An 18,995-nucleotide genomic window follows, 5' to 3' on the forward strand; every position below is an offset into this window, starting at 1 on the left:
GGCTCGGCACCGCCGTGCGCCCGCTGCTCGGAGGCCGCTGAGCAGAAACGGGGGGGAAGAGCATCGTCCCCCAGAAGGAGGACTTGGGTTGGTTGCCCAGAGAACGTATTCGGATACCGCACTGTAGGAAAGGAGTTTGCACCTGCAACAGAGGTTTTTCAGATGATCAAACACTCAAAAAAGTGGAGTTTCACCTTACGGGGTTTGTTTCCTGCTAAGGCAGGAACCTCTAAGGTTACAGAGTTGGTTTTTTTTATAAAAGAGTAGCAACTCTGTTTGCTGGTGTAGTCAGCGTGTCTCTGACTAACTTTCTGTGCTTCAATACACCAGGTCTTTCAAAGAGAGATGTTAGAAGCATAAAGATGAAAATAGATACGTAACATTCTTTAAAAAAAAAAAATTAAAACATTAAGCTTTTTTCCTCACCGTTACCAACACAGTTCAATGTAGTTTCTTTCACAAAGTGCCTCAACACACACCCACCTACACGTGAATACACATACATAATGTGCAGTAAATTTAAGACATTATCTAAATATCCAAATTCCCTATCACAAATACAGAATTAAATTCTAGATCCCTTAATCCAGTCCATTTTATCACTACGAGTTTTGACTACAAACAGCAAAACTTATCCTTGATTTACCATTTTAAAATCGTCACTGAGGGCTCTCTGAAACTCCCCCTTTTCTTCTTTCATCCTCACGAGGCTCTCCATGGCAGGAGCCAAACCGACACATCAGAAGCTAACTGACACTTGCAGGTTTTCCTCCATATAATGAACATTTGTATAATTTGGATAGTACCCAAATTTGACTCTGTATTAGTCTTCTAAAAAAGTCAAAGCGAAGAAAATGATGCCTTTTTATTTTTAAAGGAGAAAGAAGATGCACCTAGAAGGCTGAAAATAAAACCTGCATAAATCTGCAATGAGTCATTGATCCTTTTTTTAAATGTGTGTGATGCTGTAACTTAAATAATTTATAATCTGACTACAACTTTGAAAAAAAAGTGGGGGTTAAACAATTCATACTTTTCTTTTTGCTAAAATACTGACTGATAAGCACTTAACTTTCCCTTTTATTTTACATTATCCTATATGCGCCTACATGAAAAATCCCGGCTCCTTTGGCCATTTAATAAAGACAAAAATAATGACAGAGTGATGCTTAAAGTATGTTTCTGTCACCTCTTTTGTGTTTGCAAAGTTTCTTCATGTTGTGTAACAACAAATGGATATATAAAACATACAAGAATTTACCATACTTATCCTGACTTACCAGAAGTGGTTAAACATTGGAACAGGCTGCCCAGGGGAGTGGTTGAGTCACCATCCCTGGAGGTATTTAAAAAACGTGTAGATGAGGCGCTTAGGGACATGGTTTAGTGGGCATGGGGGTGTTGGGTCGACGGTTGGACTCGATGATCTTAGAGGTCTCTTCCAACCTTAATGATTCTATGATTCTATGATTCTTAAGGTAATTAATGAAGTTTCACTCGGGACTATGGGTAAGATCATGGTATTTATGATGCCTGCATTAAAAATTAACCGTACTTCAGAGAAATAGTATGTGGACACTCACTAGGCTTACATGGAGAAATACAAAAGCAAATAATATCAATATATTGTCTTGCAATGGCAGAGCTAATTTGTCTCAATTTTAAAAGGAACTCTAGTATAGCAAGCTGATTCATTTTCTATTCTTTCATACTTCTGAAAAATGTACATCTACAGAGGAAAAAAAATAAAGTAGAGGTTCTGAGTGCAAGGGTAAACACACTGAGAACACCCGAGTTTTAACATAGTCCCTCTCTCTAGCAGGTCACCTCCCCTCTTCACCTTTTCCTCCGGCATTCCATGGTGCAGAACTACCACTTGGGCACACTGCGGGGGTGTGCTGAAAACACATTGGTCGAACTTGGAAAACTGGGGGGACAAAAGCCTATTAACGTATTATTTCTCTCCCCATTGTCAGTTTTTAAATATTACTCATTTCAGGTATTATCTACAATGTGCTTGAACTGAAATATCTTAAGCTTTTGTGCCATTAATGATGTTGAAGTATTGCTTGACTGGCATTCCTCCAACATGGCTGTCTGGCGGTACGACTACAGCTCATGTAGGCACACCTGGATTGGTTTTAATTAGTTGCCTTGAGGACTGCTAGCACAGAGCTCAGCAACCTTCAAAATCCATCTGAGGATCTCAGTAGACGACCAGGTGTTCTATGGTATTTTAGTATGTAAATAAGGTAGTTTAAAACTGCATCAGGAACGCGTAAGGTAATGGTACCTTCAGTTCTACAGCTCCCACTTAATCCCCTCACCATTTCTTCTTTGATGTAACGTGAAGGAGTCAGGAGAGCACCAAAGGCCTGAAACACATTTCTGTTTCTCTAGGTCCTGTAACTGCATCGGGTGGCTATGCTTTATGTCACAATTCCTGTTTCTTGGGACTCTTCTGTGTTGGGGATACAAAAAAAAAAATTAAGGTAAATAATCGGTAGACTTTAAATTAGTGGGTACACTATACTTAACTGTGCAGATATTCTCAAATAAAAAGATAAAGTGGCTCGATATCACAGATCGTATGACGTTAAGAATAAGCTAGTAAATACCGACACATAAGGCTACTGTCAAACAGATTTGCAGCTAAAAATGAGAAAACAGCCATCCTGTCTCCCTACATGAAGAAGACAGACAACAACACATTAACTAATATAAAATTTCTTCCCACCCTATCTTCTATCATCCCACGTTTGTAGTTTTTGCTTGTTTTTAAATGACATTTAAACTATGGCACTGAGTTGACATCTTCAGTTTATTCATCCCAGCTCTGCTGGGTCATGCCTGCTATACAGACCGTTACTCTGCCAAAGCCCGCCAAAACACAATTCCCCTCCCAACTTCAGCTCTAAACCTTTGCTGCGTCCTTTTCCCAGGCATGCCTCAGCGCTATCAACGCTGGACTCTCACATATGCCATCTTTTACAACTTGTAAGTTTACCAGGGAACGAGAATGAAATGGTAAAAACAGTTCACTTACTCACTTTGAGGAAGAAAAAAAAGTATCAGGCAAGTATTTCTTGTTAATATTCTGATGGCTACAGAAAGTTCATTAAATCCAGATCCGAGGAAAAAAATAGCATTACTTGAGACTCATTATAAAATTGGGTGCCAATAATACAAAGATCTTCTAAAGCTTACGAGAAGGATTTTTGTGATAATAGCTACATCTTAGTTCTCCAGGTTCCTAAATTGAAAGGCTTCTATAAAAGAGAGGATATTTTGTTCTTTATGAAAAGAATAAGCATGAGACAAAAGATCCTATTCTGGGACCTAGAAATGTCTGCCTGGAGAAATTAGGTTTAAAAAAAATAAATCACAAATTCAAGGCCCTGAGTCCAAGAATACTGAATGGACATGATAATATATTGACAATGAAATTGTGCTACAAAATACTATTACTATTGTTTTTTTAAACTACTGCACCATTTTCAGTTTTCAAAAGATGCAATTGTCATGCTTAAATAAGACTGACAGTTTTATATTTTTATTATGCCCAGACCATCAAAAATGGAGTATACTTATGTAACTCACACCTCATTAACATTTTAAAACTTTGCTTTTTTTCTTTTACCAGGATGATACCACTGCTCCATGCCATAGTTTTTTTTCTTGAATCCATCGTTTATCTATGTAATTTCATATACATACTAGAAATGCAAGAAATCTCATGCTCCAACTGTCATTTCACCATCTCAGACTGACTGAGAAACACTGACCTAACAAAGGAAAAAAGATTAGAATAGGACTGGAGTGTGTAATTTGATGGCTTTTTTAGAAAGCATCTTCAAACCACAATAAATTATTTTAGAAACTAAGCAAATCAATGGCTTCAGGAATAGGACTGCAAGTAGCAAGAAAGGTGACTTAAGGTCAATGAAGGTAAAGCCACATGTGTGTTGTTAACAGACAAGAGCTTGCACAAACTTACCCAGCCATCAATAACCACAGATGTGAATAAACAGACATTGTAACTACTAAGATGTTTAATTGCTACATACAGTCTGAGGAAGGAAATGAAGTTACAGACACAGCATAAATAACTTCTCTGTACAGTATATATAACTCCAAAGAATTGCCAAGACAGACTTTTTTTTTTTTTTTTACACATAGACAAAATAATTAAATACTGTTTTCCATGCACAGGAGTCGTGAACGTTTATTGAGGGAAAAAATAAAAATAATTAACCAAACAAATGAAATAGTGGTGTGGTGAATTTTTGGGACCAGTAAGAGAAAATATATGGAAAAGAAGATCTAAGTTAGAAACTGTAGGTCTTTAAAGAAGAATACTATGGTGAAATCCTAGTAGCTTTGACAGGGTATTAAAGCAGAATGGAACAAGACCAACCCCATCTAAGCACCTCCTTAAAGTCTGTTCTTACAGCCTTTAATCCCGTGGGCAAGGAGGGAAAGATGAAGGAATAAAGAGCTTTTAGGTCTTGCCTTGTATTAAGTGACGTACCCGTGACTGGAAAACAAAATGCTCTTTACGTAAAGAGGTGAAAGCAAACTACCAGAGCAGACTCAGTAGCCTGGTCAGAAGTCACATAGAAGCGATATTTTTGCTGCTTTCAGGACAGGCTTAACACTTCCTATTGCAGATACTTTGCTGTTAATGTTATACTATTCGCTCATGATCAAACACCCTCTTGCAACATATAACTGCCCCTGGGAATACACCTTATTGTCTCGTATCACAAACACAGCTTGTGTTTAGTCCTTGGACCTGTTAATGGTTAAAGGAGAGCACATCTTAAACTTCTTTTTGACACAAGCCCTATGTGACCATCTTTAAATAGGGAAAAGAACGTGTATTAATCTGATTTTCAGCTAAACTGCCATTATTTGGCAATGCACTTCTGTGGAAAAGCCTTGAAACCTTCTCCGTTAAAACTTTTAGTTCACTGAGTACAAGGTCTCCAGAAGATAAATTACAAATTGACGTAAACTGGTCACACATTACCTTTCAGTTTATACCCAGAAACACCAAACTGTGTAACAATATCTGGGGATGGTACAGAAGGACTGAGCAGCAGTTTCTTTTGTACTCTTACTGATAAATTCAGATTTATGTTCCCTGACACAACTATCAAATACTTTAAAAGACCTAATTCCTTAAATTCATACACACCACATTTTATTGACTGTAGTGCTAATAATTTTGGAGTGATCTCTGTATTCAAATGGCAGCATACAAAATGAATGCTCCCCCCCAACTCCCTTGAAGAACCCAGTTTACAGGAATCATCACAATTGAAATCAATAAACAGAACTATATTTTCAAGAGACATTTTCTCAAACTTTAAACCTTAGATTATCCGTCATCTCCAATACATAAACACAGATATAATGCATTTTCACAAGCAGAGAAGCCAACATAAATGCTATGCTATCTCAAAAGGGTGATCTTGTTCTCCTTTTCAAATCTGGCTGTATATTCCTGTGCCCCCTCTTTGCATTGCCCTTAGCACATTTACACCCATGTGGAACGTTAGAACAGATTATTCATCAAATAAATGGTCAGATTTTCTTGGGTGGGATTTTTTTTTCATTTTTGTTTTTCTTTTTCTTTTTTTTTAATTCTTTACTTGACTCAGCAAACCAGTATGACTATGTAACGTCACACAAGTCCTCCAGCCATCATTAAAGAAGGAATGGGAACACAACCAAAACCGGTGGGGTGTGCAGGATTAGCCATTTTGTTGCTAGCTCATTCTCAGGCCAGATTAAGCTGATTATGAAACTGTACTTTTAGCGGCGCTGCAGAACCTCCTAGCAGGATGAACGCGTGGGGGCCCTTTCAAGGAAAGAAGAAAACGCACAGAATGACCAGATATTCTGGGCATGCTCTGAAAAAGCAGTAGAGAGCACATCACCGAAGAAATATTTTGGGAGAGAGAACTATATCATTTATTGAGCAGTCCATGAGCTGTCACTTACAGGTTTTTGGGGTTTGTTTGTTTGTTTTTTTCTCCCCCAGAAATAAAACACGTATTAGATTTCTGCCATCCCTTTACTGCTAGGTCTACCTATGTTAAAAGAGAGTTGAAACAATCTGCATTATCAGAGTATCAGCAATAAAGCATGCCACTAATCTATGCTATATTGATTTAAAACAGCTATTACAAAGGTGATAATCTACAATTCTCTTGATTAAGGTGGCATGAAGTGGCTATTTAATAAGTGATTATGAGATCTTCCTGATTATTTGCCAAAACCAAGTGTAAAACAATATCCATTGCAATAAAAATTTTTTATGAAAGTATCTCACTTGGAACAACAGCATAAATATGAGTAGCAAGTATACATCTCACACCTTCCCAATAGATTTCTGGGGGGGGAATCCAAGTTGCTTGGAAAAGAAGAACTATTCCTAACAGTGACAGGAAAGTAAACATACCGAAATATATAGAGATGTTCTAGATCTCTCAAGTCAAGCTTTTTGAGGAATTCAGTTTAAGATGACTGAGCGAGCATATATTCTACATCAAATTCTACACTTCTTAGAACAGAATCAGGCCCAAAGAGCAGTGAAGCCCCTTCTCACACAAGGCTTGGCACCTTGGAACCTACAAATCCATGCGGCATGAATGTATAGATTCAAAAAAATATACCTTGATGTTCTACTTGATGGCTGGTTTTGAACCCATTTATGAATCTGTGATAGATAGTAAGTTAGAGTGTAAAAAAAAGACATTTACAAAATCATACCTGGAGATAGACATTTAATTACAATTAAAGATCAGTGACAAAAGATATACTTGTAGCTACTAGAAACATAACTGTAAATTCCACTAGAGCAATCCTGCTACCCAACACAAAACAAGGACAGCAGGCAGACCAAAAATAATTTAAATTATAATAGTTGTCCCCCAGCTAGAAATAAGTATCTGGAAAGAGGAGATAATCTGACGAAAGCAGGAAAAGTAATGGACCCAAACATTTGTTGGTTTTTTTTTTAAATATGATTCGGTTCATGAGGCTCTGGGAGCTGTATGTTTTACAAAGCAAATCTATCAATATCAGACAGAGAGCAAGAGAGACAGAAAGAGACTGGTAAATCTCAAAACTACTTATTACAAGGTAGGAATATTTTTGTATAAACAAAATGGGCTGTTTTTCCATTTTCTCACTTTGCACTGCAAAAAGGAAGTTAAATGCTGTTCACATAATTGCTTGATCTATTTTACTTCTAGATGTGTCTGAAAAGCAGCACTGATGATAAAAACAAAAACTCTAAACTGCTCTTCTGTAAGAACCCAATTGATCAATATTAACACTGTGTGATAAAAAGTTACAGGTTTCCAGGGGTTTAGTGTTGCAAACTAGATGTAATGGGAAACAGCCTCATCTGCTGGTTTGAGGAGATACTGTCAGGTGTCTACACGTTTAATACTTGCCTTTTTTTTTTTTTCTTCCCCTTTCCACTTACATCTCTCCCATACCTCATACAGTAAAATCCACAGGGATTAGGTTTTGGGGTTTTTTTTGCTGTTGCACTGTATAATATAGCAGCAGCAAAAACACTTGCACACACTCCTCAGATGATTGGAGATCCTAGATAATTGATTAAAAGGAGAAGCTCTGAATCTACTTTCTAGCTCCTGTTCATTAATATAGACAGACATGTCTAAAGAGATTGTTCAAAGACTTCCCATTATTTAGTTTAAGTTTCTTGTAATTTTACTGAAACTTCATAGTGTTCTCAGTTCCATGAGACTATTTGTTTCAACTAGAAGTGTTTGATGGAGATTTTTGCTGTTATTTTTTGGTTTAGAAAGTTGATTTAAAAAACTTCTGAAAGAAGATTATTGAAAAATATGCTATTTATCTCACTAAAGATTAAACTTTTTATTAAGAAGCATTAGCATCGAAACAATCATGGAGAATTTAGTGGGAAGCAGTAAGGGATAACAGGTCACCCTGAAGTTAAGTATGTATCTTTTGCTGTCTTTTTAGCCTCGATGAGATTAAACCCTAAACTTCTGCTAATGTACACATGTAATATTAATGTTGACATGAGCTAACTTCTGAGTGACTGACTTTGCAGTCTCAGTATTCTTACATCATTCATTTAAAAAACAAGAACAACAACAAAACCAACCCCAGATAGCTACATATATTCTTAAAGCATCCCCTCCTCCTTATCTGCTCTTACAGATAAACCACACTCAGGGCCCTGAGTGCATCAACAGACGGTAATAGCTCTGACCAGCCTCCATCCATCTTTCTCTGTAATCCTCCTCCGCAAACTCTCCCCAGCCCCCCAGGAAGTTTAGGTGCAGCTCTGATACAGCACAGCTGCGTGGCCTTGGATCTGGTGGGTGATCCTGATGAGGTACAGCTGTGAGAAGCCCCATTTGGACCTCTGCTGCTTGCTGGGGAGCTGCACATCAGCTCAGGTCCTTGCCCCTGCCGCGCTGTAGCAGTCAGGGAGCAAGCAAGAGTGGCCACTCTGCGAGGGAAGGCTAGCCAGGAGCCGGAATGACAGCAAGGCACCCCAGCAAGGCATAGCATTAAGGGGTGCAGTCCTACAGTACCTGAGCAAGAGGAGCAGAGCAGGTTTGGTGACAGTGACCAGGGATGGCCCAGGTTGGCGATTGCCAGGCCATCTGTAGTGATGAGGCAGTCCACGGTCAAGCCAGGGACGTAAGTCACCAATGCAAGGTACGAGGCCAGGCACAAGTGTACCTACTACTGAATCCATCGTGACCCTTCCCTCCTGCAAACTGTCCCTCTTCTACTTTTCTAAACAACTGATCATTACCTTTATTGCTGTTATGTGTCTTACACATAGGCTTCCTTACTTGACAAGGCCAGGAGATCCTATGCGTAAATATTTTCCATATCCCTGTGTGGTCTGTTAGCCTCATGTTCCCTCAGGATACTGGTCTAAAATTAATATAATTTGGTTAAAGCTATAATGACTCTGTCATTATTCCATTATCTTGATTGCAGAAAGTAATTTAAAGAACATGTGTCACTCAGGTTACTTAAATTACCTTGGCTTCACAATTCCATACTTCCTTTAGACAAGACTGATCTCATTCATTTTCAAAGGGCTTATTGGTTCCAGTTCCCATTCAAAACAGAAGGCTCTGCATTCACTTAACACTTCTGAAAAGTCAGTCCACTCTATTTCAAAGTCTATTGACAGATGGGAGACCTCAGATGCACAGGAAGAGGTTAAAAGTTGATGGAAACAAACAAAAGGAAAAACTTAAAATAGGAATGAGCATACAGATGGCAGTTATAAAGATGCACTTAAAAAGTGGAGGAAAGGAAAACAGAAGCAAATAAAACAAGAAACGTGCAGAATATCAAAGGCCATAAGCCTGAACTGTTATTTCTGCATGCAGATTGCATTTCAGAGATTAGTCCTAGAACATGATGACGTGAAAATCATACCATGACTAAGTCTTTATCAAGGGCACAACACTATAAAACACAATTGTGTGAAGAGGCTTTACAGGAAACTCTTCAGGACAGTAGATCCACATTGATTCAAAGGGAAAAATGCCATTTCAGGAATAACCTATATTACCCGCCAAAATGAGACTCACCAGAAGTTGCTCACAGCAATTATTCAAAAAAGGAACACAGCCTAACCAGTACTTACCTGCACTCTGTATAGCTATATGAGCTATATGTGTATTAACCTTCTTGGACAACTCAGAATCCCTGAGGGGTGTAAAAATGATTTATTAGAAGATCCTTGTATAAGGATCACTCTACGATCATTCAAAGTAAAAGGACAAACATATGGATCTTATCCTCTAAGCTTTTAGCCTTCACCAAAATGTATTCCTTCCAGTTCATGAACATTTCCCAGGGGCCCTTCTGAGTTTTGAGAAGAGTCTGAATTTCCTGGTCACTTTTATTCCCCATCCCTTCTACCTCCTGCCCCCCCTCCGCTCATTGGCCTACAAGCATCATTTTACCACATTGGGCTCTTTCTGCAGAGGATACTTTGCAAGATCAACACCACCATGTTTCAGTTGAATGCCAAGTAATCCTGCTTATGCATTATCACTTTACAGAAACAAGAGATCATTGGAACACAATGACAGAGCAAAGAGCTAACTGAAAAAAACCCATATATAGATTGATCTATCAGGAATTTTCTCTTACTAACAGTAGATTTTAGAAGTGATGCTTTATTTTGTAACCAAAGCTGCTGTACTTAATGAGCTATATTTGCCTTTCTGCTGGAGTATTCTTGCTATATAGTATTCTAGAAGGACAGTATGGTGTAGCTTTGTTATTTTTTATCATTTGTGTACATAGATAAGCTTTACAAGATGTTGAGGATACTCACAAGATCTTCAAAAGATAGGCATATCCATGTACATACTAGGAATAAAATGAAGTGACAGCAAACTTTCACAAGCATCATACTGTTCTTTTAGACCACGATGCATGACAAAGTTAATTGTCCTTTCTTGCTGTCAAATTTTCAGGCCCACTCCTTCGTATGACTGCCAACTTAAAATACCCATTTGATTTCACAGATATTTTAACTCTAGCAGAAATGAAGAACTAGAATCTTTGGTTCTAACAAATATTTACCAAAAGTAACCATTCTTCTGCTGCCCATTTCCTAAAGCAATCATTCCAAACATGATGTCTAAAGTAAAGGAAGTGTTACTGATAAGTCATTTAAATTAAAACAAATACACAGGAAACCTTTTATATGAATGGGGAGTTTATATAATACGTGAGCAAAAGAACATTGACCTACTGCTTTATTTGTTTTTATATGGAGATGTCCACAAAGGCACCAAGTGGATTACATAAGAATATTAAAGTAGTCCCTCTTCCAAAAAGTATAAACAAAGATGCAAACAATAGCTCCATAAATAAAGCATGAAAGTAGAAAAAAAATTTCCCCAAGACCATTAATCATTAAAAAGCTCAGCTTTATCTTCTTATAAAAGGAGCAACTACCTTTAGATTTTGCATACAAGTTTTTCAGTTCCTCCATTTTTCTGCAGCACAGTGAAATGTTTGTCAGAACGCAGGATTATAGCCTGTAAATGGTAACCTTTTACATGTTCTACATAACAAACACTATCTTTTTAGGTGATAAGTGTCCCATTCCTCTGAAACAGGGAAGACATTCAACAATTACTGAAAAATGTTGTTGGGACAAGCCGAGAGCCATCACTGATGTGCCACACATAGGAAAGAAGAATAGTGGAAAACCCAGAGAACAGTTTGATTACAACCACATGAATTCAGATATGAAAACAGCACTTACAAATTTTTGGGGGAAAAGGATCTTTGCACAGAAGAAAAACTCAATGAATTTCAAACACAAAGATAATCAAATGCCAATTAAAGACTTCAGCATGTACTTGTGGAAAAAAAGGGTAAAAATTGGAAACTAAGCATGAAACAGGAGACAACTGTCTCTGTATTATAAATGAAAAATTTACTGGGAAGAAGACTGAAGTATGTATTTTAGGGCTACTAATTCACTGGCAGTTTTAAGTAAGAATAAAACTAGCTGTAGATACAGGAATAAAGCTTAGATGCTGTTGCTGAAAATAGAACTCCAGCTTTAATTTGTTTATTTCCACTGCTTCAATTTACTTATTGAAGCAGTGGAAATAAGATGCAGTTCATCACAGCAACATGTTAAATAATTAGTTTATAGGCAGTGAACCACACCAGGAGATATGTTACTAGAAGAACAATAACCCAGCACTGCTACCCCCAAAAAATCCAATCTTCAGAAATATTGAAGTAATCACCAAAGGAAAAAACTACTGTAAAAAATGCAAATATTCTAAAACATATTAGCAGAAGGTATAGAAAAAAACATATCCATCCTAAAAATGGCTTTTTAGGATTAAAAAGCCATTTAGGATTAAATTAAAAATGGCTTTTTAGGATCCTGTTTGATATGCTGAATACATTACAGATAACTTTTTTCAAAAGCATAATTGTTTGCCCCCCACACTTAGTTAACAAAGCTGATGCCAGATCTCAATATTCTCAGCTACTGATCCTTGTGAAGTGATACTGGAACAGATAACTCTTGTGAAGTGATAATCCTTGTGAAGTGATACTGGAACAGATAATTAATACAGATAATTCTCTTTGCAAAAGTAACTTCCAGGTCATTTAAAATACTGTTGCTGCTAAGAACAGAGTACAAAAGGTACATTGCAGTATAGCGTTACACTCACCGATCTGGTACGAAAACAAAAGAGCTGTAATAAGGCTGGAAAGAAATGCCTCATAAAAGCTCTGGATTAATCTTCCCTTTTTAATCCAGTGCTGGTTACTATTCCAATTCTTACATTCATTGTCAAGACATGGTATCTGCCAGTAAACAAGCATTAATCTCCTCATGTCGATGCAAAGGTTTAGCAAATTAAATGAGAAAGATTATTTGAAGGACAGAAAAACCACTGAAAGGTAAGAAGGGAGGAGGAGAGGGCAACAAGAAGTTGTCTTGTATGTGCTTTTCTTCTGATTCCTAGTCACGTCAACTGAGATACACACACAGCCTACTCTGGATCACAGCTAAAAAGAAGCCTTTAACTTCAGCAAACTTTTGCTCCCAGACTTCTTATTTCAGTTTTCATTCCACGGAGTGTTCAATGTTCAGTGTTTTAGAACACATTTAGAAAAAGAATCAATGTTAAAGGCTTGTGGAAAAAAAGACAAATATCTGTTTATTTTAGAAAATACACAAAGCTTTCCCTGAATATACCATCAAGACATATGGCACACATGTACAGTTGTGACACTCAACACAGACAAACAAATTATTTTCTTTTCTGGTGAAGTGACTCATAGAGAGAACAGCTAAAGTTTCAGCTACAATTAAATCTTTATTTGATACTTCAGAAACTAAAGGGAGCTCAATGAAGCTAATACACAAGACTCAGTTAAACAGTGCAAGTGCTTGAAATATTCATCTAGGCCTGAGCCAAAAGGCTTTTAATGTTAAACATGGGAGTAATTCTACTGACTTCTATAGAAGCAACAACTTTCTCTTACTTAAGACGTGTAGCATTGAGTCATTGAAAAAAAAAAATCTGAAGGCTGTCAGAGATATTAGCTAAACATCATTTAGTGAAAAGACTAATGATAAAATTAAGTGTTCCGTAAATACTGCGGTTCATGATTCTGAATTAATTTTGTTCAGCAAAACCTCCATCCATCAAAATACCTAATTCCACATTAAATGTTCAGCACTACTACTAAATTCAAGTACATATTTAATTATTCTTGGCTGACGTGTCAGCATACATACTTCAACCACTTGAAAAAAATAGCTCACAATCCACATCAAAATACTCAACGCATTTGGGTTTCGGTATCAGCCCATCACACTGTGAGGCAAAAAGAACAAGACGACCCTCTCCCAACAGATTTGCACATCTTTTTCCTGCCCCAGAGGAAAAACCCTTTGACAAAACCCTTGTATCAACCTTTAACGTGCAGTCAAGTGAGACATGCATTGATGACCTCTGGTATATTCAGAAAAAAAAAAAAAACCAGCATACTTCCTGGAAGAAAGGATTTGTATGAGTAACACGTTATTTTGAGCACTAAATAAAATGTTATCTCATCATACACATTAGAAGAATTCTGTTTTCATTTATACTTCTGCAACCTTAGAAATACAGTCTTCCTAACAACACACGATAATCCAAATTCACAGAGTGAGAGAAGGCAAGTGTAATCCATTCCAAGAATATATAAAAGTGTAAACCGCTATAGTTATATTCTTTTCCATCACTGCTACATGTGCCTTTATGCAAATCTAACCCTCAGGTTGCACATTTGCAACAGAAACATTCACATAACACGGTTTTGATGCTAATGATGCTGTATAAGTAATATGTAGGGGACTAGTGCAAGTGTCAATTGCATATTCATATCACATATGTACAGTTATTAAAATAAAATTTGCATTTAAAGATGTTGTACACTAGGAATACTCATTAGTATTTTACTCACCTATATGCAGCATGCAAAATAAAGCTTAGGTCTTGCAAATAATGTAATTTCTAAGTATTTGTGAATATTCTTAAATATTTATAAGTAACAGGCAAGTTCCTTTCCTCCTCAGAGCCCCAGTGGAAGAAAGCGAGTTCCATGTTGGCACTCAGCGTAAAATGAAGTAAGTTTAGTAGTTTGACGATACAATGACCTTGCTTCTGTGCAGCATTCTCTCCTGACTACCTAGAACTACTGGAACAACCGGGGCTCAGTGCTCAGACAGTTTAAGAAGTATTTTCTGGTACAACCTACCTTTTTCCTCAGTTTTCTTGCATGTTTGTTCATTCTTCATTCATGTAGCAGACAATCCTGGGAATGGTACACAGAAGTAGTATCAGTCATCTGAGGCCAAAGTCACTAACGTCAGCTGTGTAAGATGATCAATTTAACAACAGTTTGCATGACTGGGCACTACACTGCATTGTCCCAAACATCATATTGCAGTCACGAAAACTCTATAGTAGAAGTTGCTTTATGAAGTTGATTGCACTTGCTACTGCTGAACTACAAATAAAGTTTCTACAAGTTTATGCTCTAGAAAGCTCATATTCAAAGCTGCTGCATCACCACATCTACAAAGACTGTATTTATACTTTTATATGTGCATTTTTCTTTCAAAAATGTGTTCCGTTTCAAAGATGAACTTTCATACTTGGCACATCTCCAGGATTACAAACATATTTTTCTAAGCTGGGTATTTATTTAGCACGAGAGGTTTTCTTGAAACATTATAGAACCATTTTGCGGTATCATTTTTCTTCTTCCTACTAAAGCACAACAGAATTCTTTTATCAGGAGAGACACTTGCAACTCTTTCAGTGACTCAAGACTCATTTGCTGTTTAATTTAATGGAACAGATGTTTACCTTCTTTTACAGTTTTTGTTTCTTTGGATTTTTAAGAACCACTGGGGAGAATAACTGATACTATATAGCTGCTTCTGCTAATGAGGCTATACAAATATTACCATCAATAATCTGGGGGCCAATAGTTTAAAATAACAATAAAACCAAGTTTGTCACAAATCACAATTTAATTTGCATTCTCATTGCTTCCTGACATTTTTTAGAGTTCTATTAATCATGCTCATTGCAAATGAGGGGCAGTTGAATCTCACAGTGCAAAGTGACTCTCCCAAGCAGATGAAAGAATCTTTCATGCAATTCCCTTTCAATTAAGGTATATTGCTCCCCCCCAGGAGTTACCCAAATTACAAGCTAAAATCAGTAGTCTACTTCTCAATGAAAGTTTTACATAGCCTTATAATGGAAAGCAAAATATCAGCTGTTATTACTGGAACGAATTCAGTCCCCAGCAAGAAAACAATGAAATAGATGGGCCTATGACTCTTACAGCATAAAAATCACAAAGAGTGATTCTGGCACCACAAGAAAAAATAATTTATAACAAGTAAGTGTGGTGACAGTAAAAAGTATCAACCTCACTACTCAAGAACCAGAATGCCTCTATTAACCCAACAATACAAGTCTTCCCACTCTGCCATGCAATATGCATCAGCCTGGAGGAATCGCACAAAGCCAAACTGATGATTGTAGTGATGCCACACTTGATACAACATAAGGCAGAAATTAAGATGAGATCAAAGTTCTGAGTCACATCCCCGACCACACCGGGGGGGGGGAGGGGGAGGTGAAACAGAAAAAAGCCAATATACATGGATTATTGTGAAGTAAAAAAAAAAAAAAAATGAAGGAAGCTAAAAGTGTGAAAGGAAAATCCATGGTTAAAATAGCTAAGAAAAACAGCTATGCAAAGGCAATGGCCTTTTAAGATACATCAGCACATAAATGAATTCTAGTACTGAAAAGATGAAGATGGTAAAATTACTGAAGTGAGGCAAAAAGTTGCAAGTGTTCCATAAATATTGCCTATCTGTATTTGATAACGCGGATAACTTTGTACTACATGAAGATAATGAAATACTTCCAATATACTTATGACTAAACCAGATAATATCAAGATAATAATTTTTAGGATTTCATAAGGAAAAACATAACCACAAGGTCTAGAAAAATGCCCAAGAGAACTGCCTTAAGGTATCAGCAGGACTCCAATGTCTGTTTCTGAGGCATGCGGGAATAACTAGAAAATTTCCCCAGAGGAGGTATGCAGATACAAAAAAGTTACAACTAATAATTGCAGGAGAGTTAGAACACTTTTAAACATGGATTGAATGTAAAAAGGAGGTTAATTAATAAAGTATTAATTCACTTCACAACAAGTATAATTAAAAGGAGAACAATATCATTAATGCCAGTCAACATGGTTGTACAGAAAAGCTGTCCTGTTAAACAACCTGGGGTTTGTCCTTTGTGTGAGTAATTGCAGTAATATTAGCTGCTTAGGCTTTTATAAGACACTTCACCTAAAACACCTGGCATTTTAGAAAAAATAAAAATAACACAGTGAAGAATGCATTATGTGAATTAAAAATTAGTTAAGTGAAAGACTTCCTATTTAGCAATTATGCCAGTACTAGATCTGAAGTAATTTTACATTGTTCTCAGTGAAGTGAAAATCACAGTACCGTCAGTGCTGGTGGAATGGCAAATAATGGTGGGAACAGTGTGATCCGGGTCAGTTGGTTCACTGCACTCCTTTCTTGAGAGCACATTCTCATGCACATATTAAAAAACGGAATGAGTGTTTGCAGAAAGCATGTATGTAAATCCCAGTTAAAAGAAAATGATGTGTGCTCAAACTTAAAAAGCTTAATCTTTTTAATCCTTTAAATAAAAAACGGACTTAATTTGATCTCAGTCTAAAGTACATACAAGAGGCCATACTGAAAGGCCTATCATCTTGAGGATAAAGGAATAAGGACACCAATGTTTAGAAATTAAACTTAAAACACATACCAAATTTCATATTTGAACTTACCTAACACTAAAGCTAATAGAATCTGAAACAAATACAGACAAATATCATTATCTCTTGAAGTTGCCAGATCTAAACTATACACCTCCATAGTCTTAGGTGCAAATAACGAGCCAGAGGTACGATATATAGGAATTGCAGTACATAAGTGGTCAGGTTATATAAACTAATGGGACCTTCTGTCTCATTTGGATTTTACAACTCACAAAGACAAATGCTATTTAATTGTCTTCACAGCAAGGCAACATTTTGGAGAAACAGGCAAATGTATGCTTTTTCCCCCCCATAAATGTTTCTTCCTTCAACCTTACATATCCAACAGTTAACCCATCCTCATACAAACAGGCATGAGAACAAATATACCCTTTCCTCCATATATTTTTACTGTTTCAAGGAGACTAGCATACACTAATTCTTCCTATAGAATCCAAACCATTCTGTTCTAAATCATGGCTGATCAGATGCAGTCAGTCTTGTGTGACAAGTACATCATTTTAAATACATTAAGATTTCATCTTGTTTGTTGCAATGGCAGAATGCAAAACTTACCACCTTTTAGGGAAAATACAAAGTTAATTTTATTTACCTCCTCCAAATACAGCCTCCCTAGCTTACTACCAAGAGCTCTATTCCCTCAGAACAGCCTTTGTGCTGTTAATAGGTCTTTGACATTTTTGTAAAGCAATGGAATGTAGTTCTAGATGTCACAGATATTACAGCGTATTTACTTGCAGCTCAAGTATTTTATTTGCTTCAGTGGGTTTTCTTCAAGTTCCCCAGTCTCCTCCACCTGCTTGTCTGCAGAGTAACTTCAACTCAACTCTATGCCTGTAGCTTAAGTATATGAAATTGAACTTGAATTACACTAACAAAAATGTCCCGTTTAATGATAAATATCAAACTTGCAGAGAGCATAGGATACTTGAGACATGATAGTATATAATGTATAAGATATTCCATTGAATATGGTAGGATTCATAAATAAGAAGCAACAGAATTCACCGTGGCTGGGATTAATTCAGGCTCTTCTCTACTCTTACACCAAGAGACACCAGGCAAGAAAAGAACATCTGAAAAACCTGCTGTACCCTACTTCATGTCAAATCACCCCCAGTAGCTGGAAATCATACCCTGTGTCCCAAGTAATCTTAAATGCCAGTTAAAGTGTTTACTGCTATGTAAAATCCACTGTTAAGCTAAAAACTTCACATTACATCTTTTCAGATAGGCTGTTAATATAACATGCAGCAAGGCCAATTATCTTTCAAATTAAGTTTAATCAAAGAGGACATCTCACCCTTAGCAGATTTAAAGTTATTCTGTTCAATTACTGACAAATGGGTCAAATACGTCCCTTAGAATTATCTGCACTGACTATTTATTTCCTTAGGACCTCTATCAGAGGAAAAAAAAAAGCATTACTATCTCCCCAAGAAAGTAAAACAATGTCGTGAGAACTGATTTTCGATCTTGTATAATAAAAAGGTCCCCCTTTTTGTTTTACTAGGAACACTGCTGAAACTGATTTCTCAATCATTTTTCGTATACCTAATAATAAACATGGCACACAAACCAGAATGCAAAGGAACGTTATCAAGCATAGTCCGCCTAACTTGGCTAGTCCTTTTAGCCAGCCGTTTAAACCCCATTGCTCGAATAACTTATCCAACCAGTTCCAGGAGTCTTCCACCTTTAATTTCTGTACTCCTTTCTTCAACATCTGAATGCTGCGGTGAATTGATTCCGAATGGTCAGATAGATTCATACAGCACATACCCTCAAATTCCTCACACCCATGTCCTTGTGCTAAAAGCAAAAAATCTATTGCTGCTCTATTTTGCAAAGTAGCATGTCTTATAGAGTCAACATCCATTAGTAGCCCTGTTAGTGCTTTAGAGGTTGCATTTGATTGTTTCGCTAGCCAACATCCTGATTTATTTAATGTGACCAAAGCCTTTGCTGCTGCGGCACCTGGGGTGAAAATTGCAACTGCAGCTGTAGCGGCC

General features: G+C 37.0%; 1 protein-coding gene across 1 annotated transcript in view; it reads right to left on the reverse strand.

The window, feature by feature from the left end:
* Positions 1-18,638, reverse strand: part of IPPK (inositol 1,3,4,5,6-pentakisphosphate 2-kinase) — a 51,272-nt gene extending 32,634 nt beyond the window's left edge. Inside the window, exon 1 of the mRNA XM_009329274.1 lies at positions 18,603-18,638. Coding sequence (XP_009327549.1) covers positions 18,603-18,638 — 36 coding nt within the window. The remainder of the gene's footprint in view (positions 1-18,602) is intronic.
* Positions 18,639-18,995: the final 357 nt, after the last annotated feature.

Source organism: Pygoscelis adeliae, unplaced genomic scaffold (genome assembly GCF_000699105.1).
Source record: "Pygoscelis adeliae isolate BGI_AS28 unplaced genomic scaffold, ASM69910v1 Scaffold277, whole genome shotgun sequence".
Lineage (NCBI taxonomy): Eukaryota > Metazoa > Chordata > Aves > Sphenisciformes > Spheniscidae > Pygoscelis > Pygoscelis adeliae.